This window comes from Poecilia latipinna, unplaced genomic scaffold (assembly GCF_001443285.1).
Source record: "Poecilia latipinna isolate Pla-1442-1.1 unplaced genomic scaffold, P_latipinna-1.0 Scaffold27, whole genome shotgun sequence".
Lineage (NCBI taxonomy): Eukaryota > Metazoa > Chordata > Actinopteri > Cyprinodontiformes > Poeciliidae > Poecilia > Poecilia latipinna.
In genome coordinates, this window is record NW_015112643.1 from 484,966 (window position 1) to 506,152 (window position 21,187).

Sequence of the window (21,187 nt, forward strand, 5' to 3'; positions counted from 1 at the left end):
CAGGGAATTCTTTTTCCCCTTTCACTTTGTTTTTTTCTTTCTTTTTTTGGGAAAAAAAAAAAAAAAAAAAAAAAGAAGAAACAACAATAATTGAAAGTTTATAAAACACTAATTAGATCTTAAAAAAATAATTTGATCTGTTTTTCCACAAAGTTGTGGCCAGCATGTGGCTTCCTCATGCAAGTTTAATGAATTAACATTGATCCGTTAAGGCTAATTAGATTGATATCCTCTCCACTGAAGCCAGAGCAGGGAGCGGTTTATGTGGGCTCCTCGAAGAGCTCCAGCACTCTTGCGGGAAGAAACCAAACCACGGATTGTTAGAACGAAGGTTGTTATATATTGTCATGCAAAGTTTGACGGTTTGTAACACGCAACTCATTATCAAATGTTACGCTTTCGAGAAAATTCTGTCTTGGTGCAGAGAGTTAACATAATATGGCTCAATGTGAGCATATGAATCGTATTTGTTGAAGGTATCTGTTGGAGATTTTTTTTTTTTTTTACATCACATTGATTTTTTGGGATGCTGGAAGTTTAACTAATATCCAAAGTTTGGGGAAATTGTAATAAAAGGCAACATGATCATTCGTGACAGTTCTCAAAACCTACTTCACTAGAGTAAATAAATAAATAAAGCTAACACCCACACACACACAATATCAGCATCTAGATTCAATCTGCAATAAACTTTACTGTGAAATTACAATAGGTATTTCTGCAGTGGTCAGGCTTTAACAAATACAAATACAAATGTGAAAAACAAATACTGTGATGGTACAAAAAAAAAAAAGAAAAACAATAACTGGCCCATACTTGTACAGTGCTTTAGCTTGTCCAGAGGACTCCAAAGCACTTTACACTACATTCAGTCATTCACAAATACATTTTGGATGGGAGAGCCTATATATTCTGGGAATATTTCTTTTTTTCTTAAAAGGTTGTCCATGCTTTTCCAGACATGGAAGATCCTCTTACCACAACTTGCACAGGAACTCAGCACTTGAGTTAAAAAAAAGACACAGGATACAGTTTGTACTCCTCCAGTGAACACAAAGTCACCTAAACTGCATTCTGTTTTTGGCCACACTGCAGTGCTCTCAAATAGATGACAGGCAACATCTGTAGTACCTTGAGAAGCATCATTAGCTGCTCCAGCTGCACCATGAGCTCCCTGCGACTCTCCTGCAGAGTAGACATTCTTTGTTCGAGCTCATCTTTGCGTTGCCTAACAAAAGACACGAGTTGTGAGAAAACATGATGTTCGATCAATAGGAGTGAAAAGACGACATCTGCAGATGCCGACGCATCCTCTTAATTTACATTCTGTACATGGTTTCTTTAGCGTCCTCAGCAGAACTGTGCCTCTCTTGCAAGCGCTGGTTTGACTGAAAAAGTTACCTGAGAAGTCGCAGCTCAGCGAGCAGGGTGGGGTTCTGTTGGCCCCTGTCTGGTGGCGGCTGGGAAGCCTCCTCATGCTGAAGACGCAGCCTCTGGATTTCCTGCAGGATTTCTCTGCGCTCGGCACAAACGCAACGCTTTTTTATTTTCTGTTCTGAAGGAGCACAATGTGCATTTTGTCTCTGTGCTGAACACTTTTTAAAAGCTCTACAATGTGACTGAACAAGTGTGTTTTACTTTTCATCACTAGGGGGCAGCAGAAACATTTGGTAACAATGTAATCTTTTAGCTGTTTAGAGATATCCAAAAGCTGCACAGAGCTGCTTAACCATGTTCATATTCTACTTGATTTGGATCTGGATGCAGGGGAGGTTGATCAAGAAAGTTTTTTTTTTCTCCCCAGACGGAAGATTTAGTTATGTCTGTAAATATTTTAAACACAGACTAAAACAGCAACATTCCAGGTTTATGACTTGCAAACACCATCTAACATCGTCACAAAGATTGGCTAAGAATAAAGTGTTCCAGACAGCCTTGTTGGCCAAGTATTAGTCTCCTAAATATACAGCAGCAGAAAATGTTTCATTATTTATACCTGACCTTTTTCCCATATTCTCGTTTAAAAGCATCACACAGCTCATATACGTCATTCATTTGTAATGTGAAAACCCTGTACATATTGTAAGTGATTAGCTTAATATAGCATAAAAATCATTTCCATTGTTTTTCAAAGAGGATACATAATAATAATAATAAAAAAAACCCCACTCAACCTTTAAGTTAAAACAGCAATCTATGTTGATCTGCAGCAGCTGAAGCCATATGGACGTATAAATGTGACAATATCCTTCTGACAGAACGTTTTTTTTTTTAATTAGAAACAAAGAAACACAAAAAAATAATAATTTTGCTATAAAGATCATCTATGCAAAAAGCATAAGTGAATTCCATGGAAGTCGACATGAAAGGTTGAAATTGCTCAAATTTATTACAAACAATAACATTCTTCGATGAAAGAGAAGGAGATTATTATCTAAGGAGAAAAATAATTTAAGGGTACTGAAGGTACTGTATGTACCACAGGGAAATATATATATATATATATATATATATATATATACATATACATCATTCAAATGATGTTTTGTAAGTATACTGAACAATTTGATAAACACAGTCATTTCTAACCTGTTTTTGCTCTCCAACTCTGCAATGAGCTGCCTCTGTTGTTTGTTGGCATCCAGAGAGTAGGGGAGGTCTATGGGGACCCTCTGCTGTTGAACCTGCAGGTCAAATCAAGCAAGAGACGCCACAGGAGGCACCTTTTACACGGGTGATGTCATCTTTTGACTCGTGTCATATTTTAGACAAGACTGTAAAGCGTTAAGTCATCAGCAATACATCAAATCTACTCCGGTTTACTATAAAACGACCACCATGTCAGAAGAAAAGACTGAAAAACGGAGTAGCAGTGTACGTTAGCCCCTTTGAGTCATCAAGGCTATTTTTATTTTTTTTTTGCGCCAGACAACATTTAAACAAGCTCTAATATTTGCGTGCAATAAACATCATATGTACGGTATATCTCACCACAGCATCAGCAGCCAGTCTAGCAGCATAGCGAGCAATGAGACTGTGCTCCTCATCTTGATGGTTACTGCTTTCCAGTAAACTGCTCAAGAGGAAAATAGAGAATCACAACATGACACAATTAATACTGCGGAGCTCTGCGCAGAAAAACGTGCAGAAGAAACAGGGAGGAGGATTGCTTTGCTTTACAGAGTCTGATTAGCTTGTTAGGCCAGCTCCACACAGTCCACAAAATGATTTTAAGGCATTCAAAAGACATGAAAAAGTAAGCATTTGAAGTATTATTTGAAAGTGCAGATGAGAACAAAGATTGCTTTGTGTTAGAAATTCCCCAGAGCAGAAAATGTGGTTTAACATTCACACGCACACATAGAAATACTTACGTACTTGCAGAAGTATTAATAGTTTTACGCATCTTGTCACGTTACAACCACAAACTGTAAAATGTGTTTCATTATATGAGGTAGTCGCTCATAACTGTTGAATGACGGGAAGAAAATGATACATGCTCTTCAGCATTATTTTCCAAATACAAATCTGAGAAGTGTGGAGTGCATTTATACTCATTCCCTCTAATATATTACTTTGTAAAACCACCTCTTGCTGCAATAACAGTTATAAATCTTTTAGAGTACATCTTTGCAGTTCAGAAATATTGCTTTTCTCCTGTTGAAGAGAAGCATAATCGCAGTATGATCCTGCCACCAATATCTGCATGCTGTACTATAGAGTGATAAGTTTCATTATTAAAGAGAATTATGGATGTAGGAGAAAAAAGTAAATATTTCTCTAAGCAGCAATTTCCTTCCACATATTTGTGATACTCAAAAAGATTAAGTGGCAGATTTTAAATGTGATTTTTTTATAGTTTTCTTCCAGCAGCAGCTTTTGTTGCCCCTCTCCAACACAGGACGGGGGATTTGTAAATCTGGGCTAGCATTTGTCATGTCAACATATTCTTCCACCTAAGCTGTTTCTGCACTTCTTAACAGTTACCATGGGCCTCTTGAATGCTTCCTTGACTAATGTTCTGCTTGTGCAGCCTGCTGCTATAGCTAGAAGACAATGTCTTGGTAGCCTGCAGTTGTGCCACCTATCAAAACTCTACTTTATGTCTCCAAAACGTCAGTATGTTACATGCTGGGACATGTAACACATTTGGACTCCATACTTTCAGATTTTTATTTGAAAAATTAAAAATAAACAAATAAATAAATAAAAATTTGAAAATCATGGTTGCTTATCCTGTCACTTCACAGGTGTGCCCTACTTTCTGTTAATTTATCACAACAGCTTTGTGTTTTATTTGACTAAATGTGCTATGGATTCTTTGGAAGGCACTGTACAGGCGCTATATATAAAACACTATGACACAAATAGGGCATCATACCAGAGAGAATATTTACAGTGTTATAATAAAAAACAGCGTGCACATAACTATTATTTAACAAATGCTTCAGTGACATGACGTTTTCCAGCCCAAACTCAAACTCACCAAAATTATTTACATGCTTTCTTGATCAATTGTCTTTCTTAGGCAATTGAATATGTAGTTAATTTAATGCGTTTTTTTTTTTTTTTTTTCTTTTTCCCTTTTCACAAACTTAATTCGGCAACAACTAATAAACCAGAAAGTTTGTTTGGCTCACTGATGACAGATAACAGAGATTTCAAACTGCTTGACATCATGCGTTGTTAGGAGTGTGACACGCTCAGAAGCACTTCAGGTTAAAAGCAAAGGCCGTGAGGTGAGAGGTCAGCAGAACAACACTTTGCCCACCGACTAACCATGATCTGGGGCTGTTTTGGAGCAGATTCACATAGAGGCCAATGAGAACATGCTCGTCAGCAAGTCTATCGGCAACGTCGAGGTTGTGCTTTAACCTAGAACAGTGCAGGGTTTCACAAAACATAAAACATTATGTTACACAGGTGACAACAATAGGGTGAGTGTGGGGAGGGGTGCAGAGTGGGGGGCTGGAGGAAACTTAGGCAGAAAAGCACACAACAAAGGAGGGGAGGAGAGTGGCTGAAAAACAACTATTCATGGATGACTAGAGATAAACAAGGCCATATTATATTTGGGAGAGCCACTCCTAATGGAGGCTAGGAGCACAATTAAAGACATGCCGGGTAACAGCAACAAAAAAAACGTCTAAAAGCTGAACTGCTACAGCCTCCTGACTTCCAGGAAAAAAAATATTGTCCAATCACCATTTTTTTTTAAATCCCACATTCTTTGTAAGGCAATAAAAGGTTTTATGCACTTACTTTGTCTCTTCCCATAAAACGTGTTATTACTGATGAATGCAATTTTTATGAATTAGAAAAAGATACGTACAAAAGTCCCACCCCTTCACATGTGGTATCATTGAAAAGCCCTAAATGTCCTCTCCAGATACCAAAAGGAATTAATTCAGTAGAATGCAGGGGGTGAGAGATATTCAAGTTTAGAAATGTCCTCTACAGAGGACAAAAATGAACTAATGGTAGTCAGGAGGATAGTCAAAAAAAAAAAAAAATAGACAATATATTGGTGAAATATGTCAAACATGCAGCCTTTTGATTTAGCTACTGAAGCTAACTGATTTTTTTTTTAACAACTGCTTTATGAGCTACTACATGCAAGCTCCATTAGGTTGTCATTAGGAAGTTAGTCTTTTCAGATAACTATTGTTTTTAGTAAATATTTTCCTAAGCTCTTTTTCTATATTATTACTGTACAGTGATTAGAAATACATAATACAGGAGGTATTTGAAGCAAAAACCTGACTCTCTCCTCTAACCACCACGAAAAATCTCCTTGTTGGAAACTTTTACATTGGCCAAACAGCAGCTAATGTAACATCAGTAGAATCACACACACATGTCATGATGATCCCTAACTCTTAATGACTGCAAAAGTACTGTAGCTCAAAGTATCTCTTATGTAGATGATTTTATTTCAACAGCCAACATTAGAAATTCAAGAAAGTTTGTAAAATGCTCACATATGCATACATAGATAGGTACACTATGACCAACGCTTGGGGTAAAGGTCTTCAACATTACATTAGACTGAGCTAAAATAATATTTTCCCCTGATGATTTTTAGATTGTTAAACCACATAATGACCCTAAAGCCATGAAGTCACTGAGTTTTGGAAATGAATGCCTTCTGGTCTGTTCCAGCTTATAATATATCAGTGTGTGTGTCAGACCTTAACATCAGCTCCCAGACAGCAGTCTTTATCTAGAACAGCTTGAAACAGTCTCTTTAACAAAAACAAAAACCCAAGGATATATAAAAACAAGGTTCTATAACCTTTTCTTGTTAAGAAAATGTTGAACACTTTCCTCAATTGTACGACCCTAATGCTGATTCAGAAGAAAGGCAAACATGAGTCCAGACAGAACAAACCAGATACATCAAGCCAGGGTCGCAACTACATATTATTCAGGTGGATGTGAACACATAAATCGAGAGCAGCTGGTGGAGCTGAGGCTGACAATCTTTATTGTCAACCTTTATTCAGCTGACAATACTCTAAATCACGGGTCTTCAAATTCAGATCTCCAGGGCCTGTGTCCTGCAACTTTTAGATGCGTCTCTGTGTCAACACACCAGAGTCAAATAATGAGATCATTAACAGACTCTGGAGATAATTCAGCCATTTGACTCAGATGTGTTAGCCCAGGGACACATTTAAAAGTTGCAGAACACCAACACTTGAGACCTGGAGTTGAGAACCCCTACTCTAATTGTTCATCGTCAGGTCCCTTCAGAATTTCCTGTTAAGTAAATTAAGACATGTTTGTCTGTCTACGTTATATCGTCTGCATTAGGTATATAAAAAAACACTTGTCTTATTGGTTGTGTAATGTGATGTGGCTAAATGTTTCCCAAAGTCTGCATCTGGCTGCTTAATCAGCTTCTGATGTGTCCTGAAAGCCGTTATCTCCAGTAGGCATGTGTGCTGACTCAGACAAAGAACAGAAACATACAGAGAGAAAGGCAAAACCTGGAAGGAAAGCTTGGGCTTAACCTGAAAGGATTCAGTTCTATCCCATTGATCATTTGCTTCTGAATCAAATGAAAGGAAGCTCCAAGACATCCAAAAAGCATGGGCCACCGACTCCTTCAACAAGCCACCGCAGACAGAACAGCCGTTCTGAGCAGAAAAGCCGATTTCTGTCCAGCGAAGAGGAAGATGGAGATTGAAACAAATAACGTCTTCTGAGCCAATATTTGAACCTAACTTTTCTTATTCCGTGTATACAATATTATACAATACTTTCCCTTCACATTTGGAAAACTCTTCCATTACAGTAGTATTTGTGGCTTTGCTTTTCTTTCTTTCTTTTTTTTTTTTATTTTAAATCACTGATGAAAATGAGTGTTGGTATAATCAATTACGTTTAATGAATGAAGGCTTGTGTTATATTGAATGATGCGGTGCTGCCGCTTGTCCTAGTTGTTGCTGCACCCTATTGGTCAGCTGGCCAAAAGTAGGACATTTTTCCTTGTAATAATAAAAACGACCATCAGGTAGTCAGGAATTATTTATAGTTGGGGAAAACAGATAATCACGCATTTTAAGATCACTCAGTTTTAAAATTACAGTTGGCAAGCTGGTTGTCCTGCTGTTATAAACCTGAAGAAGTTAAGTAATTTATTAATTAGATACTTTAAACTTTTGCGCATTGTGAAATTATGTGATTTGGAAACCCTAATATTGCTTTGTTCTTTCACTTAATCGTCTGTTATTGTTTATCTTTAACTGGACCTAAACAAAATTGCAAATCAGTTTTACTTTAAGATAAAAAATAAAAATAAAAACTAGTCTTCATCTACAGAATGCCTTTAGTGGATGTTGAACATGTAATAGTAACATCATGTCTCAATATCCACAACATGTCACTCCTGTTAAGAGTTGAAACTCTGCCAAAGTACCAGAATTCCCTCACTGGGGAGTCACTGAACTCACTTCCTTTGGCTCAGTGTTAAGAAGCAAAGGCTTAAATTATAAGCAGCATTGTTAAAAGTCCTAGCTGGTTACTCGCTTTTACAAAATCAAGCAAATGCGCCAACTATCCTAATTTTTAAAATATTATTCATATTATTTGTCTTTCGTAAAGGTGTCTATAAGTTTGACTATTCTTCTTCTTCTCTCACACACAACAGGTGCAGTATCTTGGCGTTAACTATCAAAATGTCTGCACATTATAATCTATGCAGTCAAATGTTCTGCTCTGCTAATAGCCCAAGCAAAACAACACTTTACTCAACACTTTATCTTTGTGTTTTTTAGGGGTGAGCTATGGAAGGTAAAATAATCCCAGTCTTTTACATGCAGTTGCAGAGGAGCTCAAACGGTTTATAATTTAAAAATAAACTGTATTTTTTTTTTTTTTTTTAATCTTTCAAAGCAACTGACAATGCAATTTGCAACGTCAACATATTAAGAGATAGTACTTAGTATTTCTTATTCCTGTGTGAATGTGCAGGGGGCTGATGGAAAATGATTTTCACGAAACACCCTCTTGAGAACAATTGAGTAAACCCCTCTGTGTTAAATGAACTGACACCATTTTGCTGACAGAGACGCTTTAGACTATGTCCTACATTTATGCTCTACATTAGTTTGCACATGCATCTGCAGCAGTAAGGCCTACGTCACTTACCCTTTCCCTTTTAACAGCTGAGCAACCCCAAACCGAGACTTTTTTTGGCCAGCATCATTATTCTGGCTGTAAGGCAAGCCATTTACATTCAGCTTTAGGACCCACAACAAATGGAAATACACAAGTGTTTGCACACACAAACACACACAGTGTGGCAAATAAAGGAATGGACACAAAAGATTGTGTGGGTCACAGGGCCTTTAGGGAATGGGGCACACTGAAAAGATCTGTTGTAAAATCCAGGACAACCATTGTTGGCAGGATCATACTCACTTTTTGGTGGAGTAAGGGTTCCCTGATGTAGGCATGGAGTGGGACAGCGAGTAGTCGTTGGTTATATTTACTGGTCTTGGTGGCCTGCGTGAGAAATTAAAGTTATTTCTAATCCAGTCACAAGAAAGCAAACAGCAAACGATTGTTGGATCTTTAAAAGAATCCCGTTTTAAGTCTTGTAGATTTCCTTTTGACTATGTTTCTCTGATTTCCATTTCTATGCATGTACTGCGATATGACAACAAATATGGTTAGTTATGTGTCATGCATGAAAGACATCAGGTGGCACAAGGTTGCGACTGTGAATGTCAGTAAATGATCTGACAGATAATGAGTGTGACGGGACAAAGTGAAAATGGAATTAACACAAACTCACCACGTGTCTCTAGTGTGAAGGAAGTAAAGAACAGAGAGAAGAACAATTTATTACAATCTGACCAGGTCAACAAAACAAGATTGAAGTTTTTGTCGTGGTTCAATACAGAAACGTTTGCGTTAAAGTTTTGACACCAGATTTTACATTATCTGGTAAGAATTGGAACCAGTTTGGTGACGAACACTGGATACCTGCCCCCAGCTTTCAGCAGATTGAAACTGTTTGTCGAAGAAAATTTAATTTGAGGCATTGTACTTTGGACATAGTTTACATATAAATGAATAAAATCAGGTGGATTTTTCCCAAAATGTTGCGAAACACTTAATTTAATTGTGGGCAAAATGCATCAACTGACAGAGCAACTACTTGATCAGTAACACTACTATAGATGTGACCTTTGTCTGAAAGTTAAGAATTAGGAAGATACGAGCAAAACATGTAAAGGTAAATCAAAGAGCCTTGAATGCTTAGAATCGTTGTGTCTGTTTTCTACTTTTCAGAGGTTGCGCAACATTTTGATGAGAAAAATCTTAAGGTTTCTGACTGTGCTGAGGCCTTTTACTATCTGCCATTAGGTCGACTAATCAGATAAAAAGGTGGAAACAGTGTTACAGACTAGAACAATTAAACCGTATCGATCAAATGACCTTGGAGATTGTCTAGATTCATGATAGACTTTAAGGCACCTAAAGGATCATTATCAGTTAAGGGATAAAAATCAAACTGAAGTTAAAGACTGGGGAGCTCTCTGGCGTTGATCCAGTTTTAGAATATTATTTTTTTTTAAATAATATAAAAAACTAGGAATTGAACTTACACAACATGAGCGAGGTTGAGAGGTTTCTCTGGCATATCGGGGAACATGGGGTGCAGGGGCTCTCTGCTGGAGGCACAGCTCAGTGACTTACTGAGGACATGGGTTAACTTCTTAGCTGGGGATTTCTAGTAGAAAAACAGGTATCTTTTCAAAAAAACATGACATGAGCAGGGTGATATTGTCAAAAGAAGTGAAGCAGAACAAAAATAGCCTCACTGAATGGTTCAATGCAGACACACCTTCCTTAGCTAGCTCCTTCCCCTCCTCCCCTTTCCTTTCCTTACCCATGACGTATACTCCTTCATTTGGTGCTGGTTGCTATGGGAACCGCTGGCATGCCCCCTCCAGAAGCAGTCCTGACAGAGCTGGTAATTATGACATTGCTGGCAGCGGTAGCGGAAGCCCATCATACTCTCAGTATGGCAGTAGGAGCACTCGACCGGGTGAAACACTGCAGGGAGGAGAGGAGGAGCCAGACGCATGCACACACACGCACACAACCATGACAAAACACACAGACACACGCACACACAAAAATACAAAAAAAGATGAGACAATAATTGTGATATTTTGCACACCGCACAGAAAATAGGATTAATTTTTATTAATTTCAACAGAGATGCATGAAGACGCCGAGCGAGCTTTGTTGAATCCGCTCGGTTTAAGCAATTACACACATGGCACGGTGTGCATATGTGTGTGCCCATGACAAAGTGTCTCTACTGTTCACACGGAGGTTGCTTGTGATGATGACTCCATCGCAGATAAACACAAACATTCTTACTCATACAGTGCATGTAATGTCCCTGCAGTGTGTGCTTCACGGCGTGTTTGCTTGACTAATCATGCGACTGTGATGCAAAGCCGAACTTTAAATCTTCCTCAGGCCTGAGAGCTTCCCAGCTACATTGCCGGAACGTTTCTTACCGTTCTCAACGTTGGCAAGCCGATGCATGAGAGGTAGCCACACCAAACACTGAGGGGGCGGGTCTGACATCAGCGTATCAAGGAATGTGTTGAGGGAGACCTTTTTCTGTTGACGTTCAGTGCAAAGGAGAGCAAAGGAATTATCTACAGCGTGTCAATGCTGACACAGCGCCTCGCAGGAGTATTCAGAAGTAGTGAACTTTCAAATTTCAAACATTGCAACTAAATGTCTTCCTGCAGGGGTTTTAATGTGACAGACCAACATAGATTAGACCATAATTATGAAGTTCAACAAAAAGGATAAATGTCTATTTTTTATTCTCTTTTCCTATTAGAACTCTGACAGAGTTGTGTGCATTAGAATACATCCCTTTTTACTTTGATAGCACAAAATGAAATATAACACAAAACGCTAAACTGACAGGAGAACTATAATCAGAGAAGCAAACAAGAGGCCCATGTCTGATTACAAATGCATGCACCAAACTCCAGACAGTTCCTGTGTAAAAGTATTTGAAAGGCACATGTCAATTTCCTTCTTCTGATAAATTCTCCTCTAATCTGTTGGTTACATAAAATCGCAAATACACTGACAAAATGTGAAAACATTCAGTGGGTATGAATATGTTTGCAAGAAACAGTACATTAAGTGGTGAACGAACCCTTACCTGCTGAGTGAAGCATGCTCGTGCAGCTTGCTCAGTGTAGCCAAAAGAAGGTCCCTCAAACACGGCCATGGGCAATTTGAGAACCTCTCGCAGAAATTGGTCAAACTGCGAGTGCACCATTATTCCAGCAGAATCCGATATCTGCGAAAATATATCTGGAAACAATGAGGGGGAAACAGAATATTAATTAATTCAACTAATTGTCAGTTGCCGCTGCAGTTGGCTAATTACAGAATCATACAATACAATTATCCCACTTGGGTCTGTAAACAAATCAAAGTAAAGCAGTTATAATGATACACCCACCCCTCTCATTTTCTCTTACAAGCTGCAACTCCCACAGATTTTGTGCATTATGTAATAAAGCCTAAGACATGACAAAATGAATAATGACTTCTGTTGAACACACGGAGAAGGAAAGTAAGGCAAAAACTGCACACTAAACAGACAGAGATGTGGAAAGTGCAACTAGAAAAAAACAAAATAAACAAACTTGTGTTAATAATTCTAAAACAGCACATTACTGACACCATGAACTATTTATAAATTCATTATGTTAATTTATTACTGGAAAAATGGATGATTATAATATCATTTTTCACAATTACAAGTACTATGATTTTCTTACATCTTAATTTATCCAGAATTTTCCCTCCGCAGATCGAGGCAAGCGCCATCTTCACAACAAAGACAGATATCTTGCCATGGCCTTCCCTAAAATAAACATAAAATACAAAAATTGAATCATAATAATTTCGTCATATGAAGTGACAAAACAGAGTGAAATTTGGAGAACAGTTTCTGATGCACTTCCTTTGCTGAAGGAATTTGAAATTGTACTTTGACAGCTGGACTGTCACGTGACTTTTTACTCACGGGTCGTAGGCGGCCAGCAGGAAGTTGAGTAGCAGGCCGACGGACTGCTCCACATTGATCTGGTGAGTGGTTGGCATTCGCTTGTTAAGTTGGAAGAACAAGGTGGAAAGTACCACTTCCAGACGAGCCACAGCCAGCTCACAATTGAGATCCATGGTGTTCAGACCATTTTCTCGGAAAGCCTCAATGACGTTCCAAATATCAACCAAATGCACTGGAAACAGAACCGTGAGGAAAGAGCCGTATTTGTTGGCAGCTAGCATGGGATAAGGTTAAATGTTAAATGTGTTCTACGTCAGACTCACGGTTGCATTTCTTCTGCACAAATCGGAGTTTGCAGGCTGTTCTGTATGTTGATAATCGTATTGAGTCCAAATCCTGTGCCCCTGAAAAGGAGATGGTTTTATTTTTACAATGAAATTATAACTGAACTCATAATTCAGTGAGTTGAAGCTTCTCTGTGTGTAAATCATAGTCAGACCTAAAGCTGCTTAGCAAACAGTTCAATTAATTGAACTGTTGCATTAGACAAAGATAAAAAAAAAAATCCTTTCAAGCTCACTTCAATTAAAGTCCTGCAAGCTGCTATTCTGCTTTTTTCTGCACCACATTAACTAAACATGCAGTTGAAAACTGAAATCCAATAGATGTGAGCAATATCAAGCATCAGGTCATAAACTTCCTCTCCTCACTTACAAACCCAGGTGGGATCTGTACATGTAGTTTAAGACAAGAAGGAGGAGTAAATTCTGGTTTGCATGGCATGCCTTTAGCTTTAGGTATATGTTAGCATATCTAACCTAATATGTAATAATTTCCTAAAACTTTTTTAAGTTGTAGTATGTGTATTTAATAAAATTGTTGTCATGTAGTTTGACAATTAGAAGAAGGAACAACCTGTGGTTTGTACACATTTAGCATGTTTTGTAAATTTGCTCCCAGTTTTTACTTTGGAATAGATAAACTAGTAATTTCATGTTCTGAGGAATATTAATGTGCAAAACATAAAATAATTAATATGTGTGTTATTGGGCTCATCTTACAAACAATTTTTCAAACAATGCAATAGCTTTTGTAAGGACCACTATTATAATGTAGACATGCTTGGCATCTTGTTAGCGTAGAAACGAGCTTTCAATGCCTCTATTGAGTGAAATGACCTGATTAGGTTGTACCAGAGCCCCAGTACACTGAAATGATGAGCAAGTATAATTAATGGATGCATGCGATGCTACAATGACCCTTTAAAAAATGTCAAAAACACATACCCTACAATAACGAGCTATTTCACTCGGTACACACCATAATTATCTACATTACAATTTCAGAATTGGATCAAGACTGGTTGACATCAGCAAAAACTTTTGATCCTCATGATATTTGCCTTATTCAAAACATACAAAGAAAAAAAAATTGCAGTTTTTACGGTCAGAGCATAAAATAGTCCACCATCCATCACAATGAACTGTGGCCCTGAGCACTTACTCATCTCGACATACAGCTGCCTTCTGTCTGCCATGTTGTCACCCCTCCGCCCGCAATCTTCAATCATTCTGCTCAAAGGAAGAGAAAGTAATGCCAGAGTCATTACACTTTCAGCTTTACAGCATATGACTAAACAGTTGAACACTGAACAACCGTGATAATTTATTCACCATGGCACCTGTCTATGGGCGGGATATATTAGGCAACAAGTGAATATTGTGTCCTCAAGGCTGACGTGTTAAAGGGTCTAAATGTGGGCAAGCATAAGGACTTAAAAAGGAGCAAGCATGGGCTAAATTGTGATAGCAGGCTGACCGAGTCATTGCGTCTTCAAAATTGCTACTTTTGTGAGGCGTTCAGAGCGTGCAGTGAACATTATTAGCTACAACTGATCAAAGGAAGAAACGGTCGTGAAAGGACAACAGACAACAGGGTCACGGCGGTCAATGCTCATTCGCGGCCTAAGGGAGTGAAGGCCTGAACATGTGATCTGATCAAACAGATTAACCCATGTAAATCAAACTGCTCAAATAGTTAATGATGCTTTAGAAAGGTAGGTGTCAGAATACACAGTGATCTGCAGTTTGTTGCATACGCGGGACTGCACACTAGTCAGGGTGCCCATGTTGGTCAAAATGTTATTCCTGCTTGAGTGACTGAGGGATATTGTTGACTGAGAGATATTGTTATTCACAACAGCAGATTCAATACTTACTCACCAAATAATAAATAAGATGGTGGCAATTCACTGTCCAAAATGTCAAGTGGAGATACAGAACATTAAGCTTCTTTAATTTTAGACAAAGAAAAGTAGCGTTTTACTCTTAACCGTCTACTGGTAGATTTCGATACAGATTCACAAGGTATTTTGAGACCTTTCTATTATAACCAGCATTAGGTTGAGCTACAGTAGCTCATTTATTGGACAGTGCCACATGGCCAAGCCTTCAATCCCCACATGCATCAGTGAACTTTAGCCACCACCAAGACTGTCTGTTCGCCATTGTCTACTGACACTGCAGACTGGGGATTCTGCACTGTAGTTGCGTTTGTGAAGATACTCCGACCTAGTATTCATGCCAATACAACCTGACCTTTGTTAAATGGTTTCAAATTCTTACCTTTCCTTAATTTCTTCTTATTCTAACACATAAACTTCAAGAACAAAATATTCGCTTGCTGTCTAAAATGTACAACTTAACAGTTGCCATGAGAGGTCAGGTCATTGATATTTTGCTCATTAAGCTGTGCTTGATTAATGTTCTATCACAGAGTCGAATCAACTGAACTAAAAATCAGCACAGTAAGCAAATCTCCAAGATCTTCTGATATATACAGAAGATCCATATCTGGCAAGTTGCATATAACATCAATCCCAGACCTTTAGGAGTTTAGTTTAGTCTTTGACTCAACAGCAAGCTGGAGTGCCAACTCCTTATTGACTTGACAAGCATTAAAGCAATATAAAACTTTTTCAAGGGTATATACTGACAGATACATTATGTTTTTATTTTTCCTAAAGGCTCCACAGTCACTCTGTCTAATGCCTCCCTGAGCTTCTGCCCATATAGCTAATATCAAAAGCCACCAGGTAAAAGCCCAGAAAACACCATTTTCTAAAAGCTTTTTTTTTTTTTTTTTTTTTTTTTTACACAATTAAACTACACAAATGCTCTTGACGCATTGACTTTTTAGTTTTGCCAGGAGTTGTGGCATACATGGCAGGATAAAGTTGTTCCATTTCAAAGGGGCTGAAATAGTTCGACAGCTCCATCTGCTCCACAGTCCTACAGTAAGTAAACAGATCTTACAATCTGACCCTCACAAGCATTTTAAGGAAATCTGCTCCTGAAATAAGTCTCACAACAATGCCTATCAGAAATGATTAAAAGTTAGACAGGAACATGACTTTGAAACGGAGCAGAGCTGCAGAGAGAGTGCTCCCACCAAGGCTCATTGCACACTGTCCGAGGCAATCTAATACACCTAGTCATGTGGTTTGTTGCCATGGCAGCAAAGATCCCAGTTGCTCTGTACATAAACACACACGCATAACACCTCCCACAGCACACCAAAAAAAAAAAAAAAAAAAGTTTTGTTAAAAAAAGTTTTTAAACGTCTTTTGAATAAAATCGTTAGGCAAGCTGAGAGCACAGTTGCTCTAGTAAGTTGAAGAAACACTTTTTTTTCTGCAAGACAATCTGTCAGCTTTGCTGCTTTAAATTACTTTAACAGACTCGGGTAAGCTTAAATATTGTACTGTGAAGACTCACAGAAATCAGAAAATGGTTTCACCCATTAATAACGTTCAGTAAAAATAGCATTACTTCAAGGTGACGTGGTATTGAAGCAAAAGATTTAATCATGATCCAATGGCAATATGCAGACAATGGCAATACTGTTTTCAAAAATATTACAAGCTTTTAATACAATGACAGGATCGAATAAATAAAAAACATTCATTATGTAGTTTTAAGCTGCTTAATGTACAGAATACTACAACCTTTGATAATGTTGCCATTTATACATTACCAGGGGGGAGTATGGCAAACTATTGATGTGTTAGTTAGTCAAGCTATCTGTTAACGTAGCTAGTTCACTGTCGGCCACTTAAGAACTTTAAAATAGCAAAGATTTTTAAACACTTAAGAGATTCCCCACCTTTTTTTCAAGGAAGGAAAAACCTGAAGAGTTTTCTTTTATCCAACAGACCAGCAGTTTATAGGGGAGGACTGTGTTATTATACATATACCAAGCCTAAAGTGGCAGAGTGTAATGTATAATACAGTTACTCCAAGACGAACATTATCAGCCCTTGACACCACAGGAGGGTATGTCAGAAAACCATTAGCTAACTTGGAACAAATCATATGTTCATATCAAATACTCTAATTTAGCAAGGGCATTGTTTGGAGACATTACTCTTCCTTCTCCTATAAGGGGTGAGTGTAGTAAGCATTTTCTCAGGCTACCGACCAGCATTGAGCAGCAACAGGTGGAGAATGAGCCATTTATTCTTAAGTTATGCTTGATAAAGCGAGAAACTCTGGTTACTTCAGTGCTGTATTAACCAGTGAACTGCACTGTACCAGTGAACTGTATTGAAAGGACTTTAAACAGCAGGAATGGTAAAATTGTTTTTTGTTTTCTTTTTTTCTTTGGATAAAATGGAGTTCTACGCAGGACTAAGTAGTTTAGACACATTTCTAAAAGTGTACTTCATAGCCCTGGTAAAATGGCATGTTTCTGTGATGTAAGCTAAATTATTTTGACACTTTCTACTGTCTGTAATGTGACATTTATCTTGCACAATCTTACAGATGAACATTAATATCCTTTCCCCCCCATCATATATTGAGCGCCAGTTATGGGACCTTCTGTCATTTGCTTTCAGCCTTGGAAATATCTGAGATAGATACAATCTATTGGTAGAGACGATATAAAAACCAGCACAGAAAATACAATTTGTTTATCAGTGAGAGGGAAGATAGCCAGCATAGCTTTCACAAGCCACTGTGGCCATTTTTCTTTATCTTTCCAAAGTGAGATTATTACAAAGCCAAGTCTTCCTCCTTCCAACAGTTGTCCATAATATGAGCAAGTGGCACAACAAAACCTTGACCATGTGAATGGGCCTAGCTGAAGATATCTGAATTTAGAAGCTGTAAGCATACAGCATGTGCCGTCTCTATCTTTAAATACAAATGAGAAGACCTCGCATTCTTGAACAGCTTTTCTGGCTCTCTAGTTGCACAGCCCAATCCTCATTCCTGGCATCTGCCCAGCAAACATTACTCTTTCGCTGTGGCACTGTCACTCTGTCACTATTTGAAAATAAGTGCCTTTAAAAATGAGTTGTCTCATGCCATTATGAAAGCAGGGATGGGCATATAGGGTTGCACTGCCAGGCAGTCTCAGGGGAATGACCTGTGCTATTTTTTAATGGTACACAGTATTTGTGATGGGCAAATGTCAAGGCAACAACAAAAATAAAGACTTTTTTTTTTAATGTTTTTATGTTTTAATCTGTCTCTGCTGCCATTTAGTAAATCACTGCAGACAGGACCAATGAGTTGTGTCCTCTTTGGTGAACTTTGGAACCTCCAGCAATGGAGCATTTTTAAAAGACATTTATCATTGTATTTTGGTAAAAAATAAAATAAAAAAATAATAAAATAAACATCCTAAAAATAAGTTCTGAAACATAAATAAATTGCAACAGGCATTTCCATTGGCTTTCAAAGCAGATGACTAACCGAAATAGCAAAAAGATTCCTTTGAATAATGCGGTGTGGAACAGAAAACCCCACCATATATGGATCACACAGATTGGTGGCATAAGTCAAATGCATTTGTGACAGCTTAAAGGTTAACAATGATGCCACTGTGGCATCACTGTAACAGTGGCATCATTGTGGCAATGATGCCACTGTCACAGTGGCATCAGCATTTTGATATCTGTGCATCAAAATGCTGAGCATTTTTGATGCACAGATATTTTATGCAGGAAACATGGGTGAGCTGCATGGAAGTGTATAAGTATGGATCATAAACAATCATTGTTGAAACCACATTTTGAAACCACACTTCCATAGTTAAGCAACCAGAATCTCAGTACGTAGCTTTGGGACACGGACAGAGATGAATCTCTGATTACACAATGCCAGGAAAGATAGTAGAAGCAGGGAGTAAACAGCCAAATCACAAGGTGCCTGCAAAAGCACTGATGCCTTTAAGATTGTTGGTTAAGAGCATACATTTTATTGGTAAAGAAAAACTTTCTTTTACAGATAATTACTTGTAGCAGCATTTTTCTTCTCTCTGTGTATGTGAGCCAAATAAAAGAGAAATCACCTGACTGTAGATGCCTATTGAATATTTAAGCTTCCATTTAAACCAGCATTAACCTGAAGTTACATTTTAGTGCCCAGCAACATCTTGATCTGTGGAAACTAACTGCGGTGTGAGTTATGGTGATTTAATTAGGACGCTGCAGTTAAATGCTCATGAATAAAGCATAGACTGGTTATGTGGAGAAAGGTGAGAAATGCACAACCATTGCATGGCTAGATGAGACAAAAAAAAAAAAAACTATGGAGACATACAACTCCAGCATAAATTCCAATGTCTACCTTAATGTTGCTCTAATTTTAGCATTTGAATTAAAATTTTTGTCACTAGAGACCAATACTAAGACTGTCTGGGCTCACCACAAAACGCTTATAAATCTCTCTGTAAGATACCGGTTTGATAAGTCCCCAAAACACTGCACTTAGACAACATTTCTAAAGTCGTCATCATCCTCACTGGATACATTTGAGCATAGATCATCAGTATAGGAACTAAAATTTTAATTGAAGATCATCATTCTTTTGCCACTTTTAGCTACAGTCACAACTAAAGTGTCCTCACTTCTTTCCTTTAGTTTTTTTTTTAAACATATTTCTTGATTTTAGACAAGGAAATCAATACAAGCATTGTGAACTACAATTCTGGGCCAACTTGTAAAAAAAATATGATGCAAGGCCTTTGAACACAAACACTAAAGTTACAATCCAGTCTGTCGGTCTCCAGACACTATGGCAGCTGTTACCACTGAGTGAGCAGAGTTATTTTTACATCACGAGACTGTAAACTATTCCAGCATCCAAATCCTACCCCCCTGACAGGAATAAAAAAGCTGCAATGGGGACTTAAGGTTAATTAGCTCTTGTGCTCTGGTGCTGTAGAAAAAGGCTGTTTAGCTGAAGATACAAGCTTTCTCTGCAGGCTGCGTACCAGGCAGTGATGGAGCCTTGATGGAGGTGTCGTCTCCCCATAATCACCATGGTTTCAGTTGCAAAAGGGCAAAAACTTTAGGACTCAGAGGGCAGATACAAATTTATGGCTGCTGAGGCTGTAATTCAGTTCACGAGAGTTTTTTGCTTGAATAAAAAGCAGAATGGTTAAACATGTGTATTCTTGCCCAGCTATGTGATATGATACATATTAATTTGCATTTCAATCACAAGCTTCAAAGGAGAGTCACTCCTGTGAATAGACTGAGGCATGTTGTGTTTCGCTTTGTAAAATTACGACTAAAATCCATTACAAACAATACATGCAACATGTACCTGGACAGGGGGAATGGCAACAGGCACCTTACAGAACATGCTCTACTCAAGCATCACCTGTCCCTGCTTTAGAGTAATCTGTGTGGTCTTGATGCTGACAGAAAAATGAACAAGTAAATAAAAATCTCACCTCTTTTGATCCGGTCAATCTCGTTTTTACTGCTCAAACTTGACAAACTAATTTCACCAAGAGTAACAAAGTAGGTTAAGGTCTCTTCTCTGTTTTGCAGCCTGCCTCCACCAGGAGAAGCAGCTGCAGCAGCGCACTTTGCACACAGACTTACCAGAATTTATTTCGAGGCATGTCCTGCACCGTGACTGCCGTCCACCCGGGGAATCCGTCGCGCCCTGCGGAGTAATCACGACTTCTTTGGCGTGGGGTGCTGCATCACGGCGCAAAGTAGCCGTTGTTATCGCGCCGCTCTCCTGCAACGCTTGTGTTGTTGTGGAAATTTTCGTGCAGCAGCGCTCTGGCTGAGCTGAGCAGAACAAGGCAGCCTCCGGTATGACGTAATGCGGAATCTCTTCACATGCGCCAGTGTGGCGGCACAGGGGTTAAAGACTGATGCAAACACAGAAAATAAAATAAAATAAAAATAATAATAATCTAAAAAAAAAAAAAAAAAAAGAAAACAAAAAAAAAAAACTGGCGACACAAGAGAAGAATTACACCATCGAACTGGATAGTTATACGAGTCCAAATGAAATGAGTTTACAGATTAAGCTTTTTGTCTTCAGTAGATGACGTAATTTAGACAAGTAGAACTGGGATATTGATTGAAGTCAATTAAGGGAAGTGTGAATATAAATGCAATTACAAAATGTTTTCTACTGAAAATATCCATGTTAAAATTAATAAACATTTAATTTCTCGCAAACAATGTGAACATTAAGGTTTTCTATTTAAATTCTATTTAAATTAAGCATTTTCCCATTGGGGATCAATAAAGTATATTATATTCTATTTCAGTTGTTCTGACACATTGTTTTTTGACCT

At 38.1% G+C, this 21,187-nt stretch overlaps 1 protein-coding gene across 19 annotated transcripts in view; it reads right to left on the bottom strand.

The window, feature by feature from the left end:
• dtna (dystrobrevin, alpha) overlaps window positions 1–20,737 on the bottom strand; it is a 27,300-nt gene extending 6,563 nt beyond the window's left edge. Inside the window, exons 1-17 of one of the 19 annotated variants that reach the window (XM_015039075.1) lie at window positions 20,475–20,737; window positions 14,078–14,145; window positions 12,898–12,978; window positions 12,593–12,806; window positions 12,345–12,430; window positions 11,711–11,871; window positions 11,049–11,154; window positions 10,406–10,572; window positions 10,122–10,246; window positions 9,305–9,313; window positions 8,929–9,012; window positions 8,656–8,721; window positions 4,780–4,875; window positions 2,992–3,073; window positions 2,590–2,684; window positions 1,402–1,515; window positions 1,132–1,228 (exon numbers count right to left, since the gene is read on the bottom strand). In XM_015039075.1, coding sequence (XP_014894561.1) covers window positions 1,132–1,228; window positions 1,402–1,515; window positions 2,590–2,684; window positions 2,992–3,073; window positions 4,780–4,875; window positions 8,656–8,721; window positions 8,929–9,012; window positions 9,305–9,313; window positions 10,122–10,246; window positions 10,406–10,572; window positions 11,049–11,154; window positions 11,711–11,871; window positions 12,345–12,430; window positions 12,593–12,806; window positions 12,898–12,978; window positions 14,078–14,144 — 1,650 coding nt within the window. In that variant the 5' untranslated portion in view covers window position 14,145; window positions 20,475–20,737. Of the gene's footprint in view, window positions 1–1,131; window positions 1,229–1,401; window positions 1,516–2,589; window positions 2,685–2,991; window positions 3,074–4,779; window positions 4,876–8,655; window positions 8,722–8,928; window positions 9,013–9,304; window positions 9,314–10,121; window positions 10,247–10,405; window positions 10,573–11,048; window positions 11,155–11,710; window positions 11,872–12,344; window positions 12,431–12,592; window positions 12,807–12,897; window positions 12,979–14,077; window positions 14,165–19,855; window positions 20,295–20,320; window positions 20,450–20,474 lie in introns of those variants that run through there. The other 18 variants (XM_015039049.1, XM_015039156.1, XM_015039101.1 and 15 more) reach the window with 18 other exon arrangements.
• Between the last annotated feature and the right edge of the window lie 450 nt (window positions 20,738–21,187).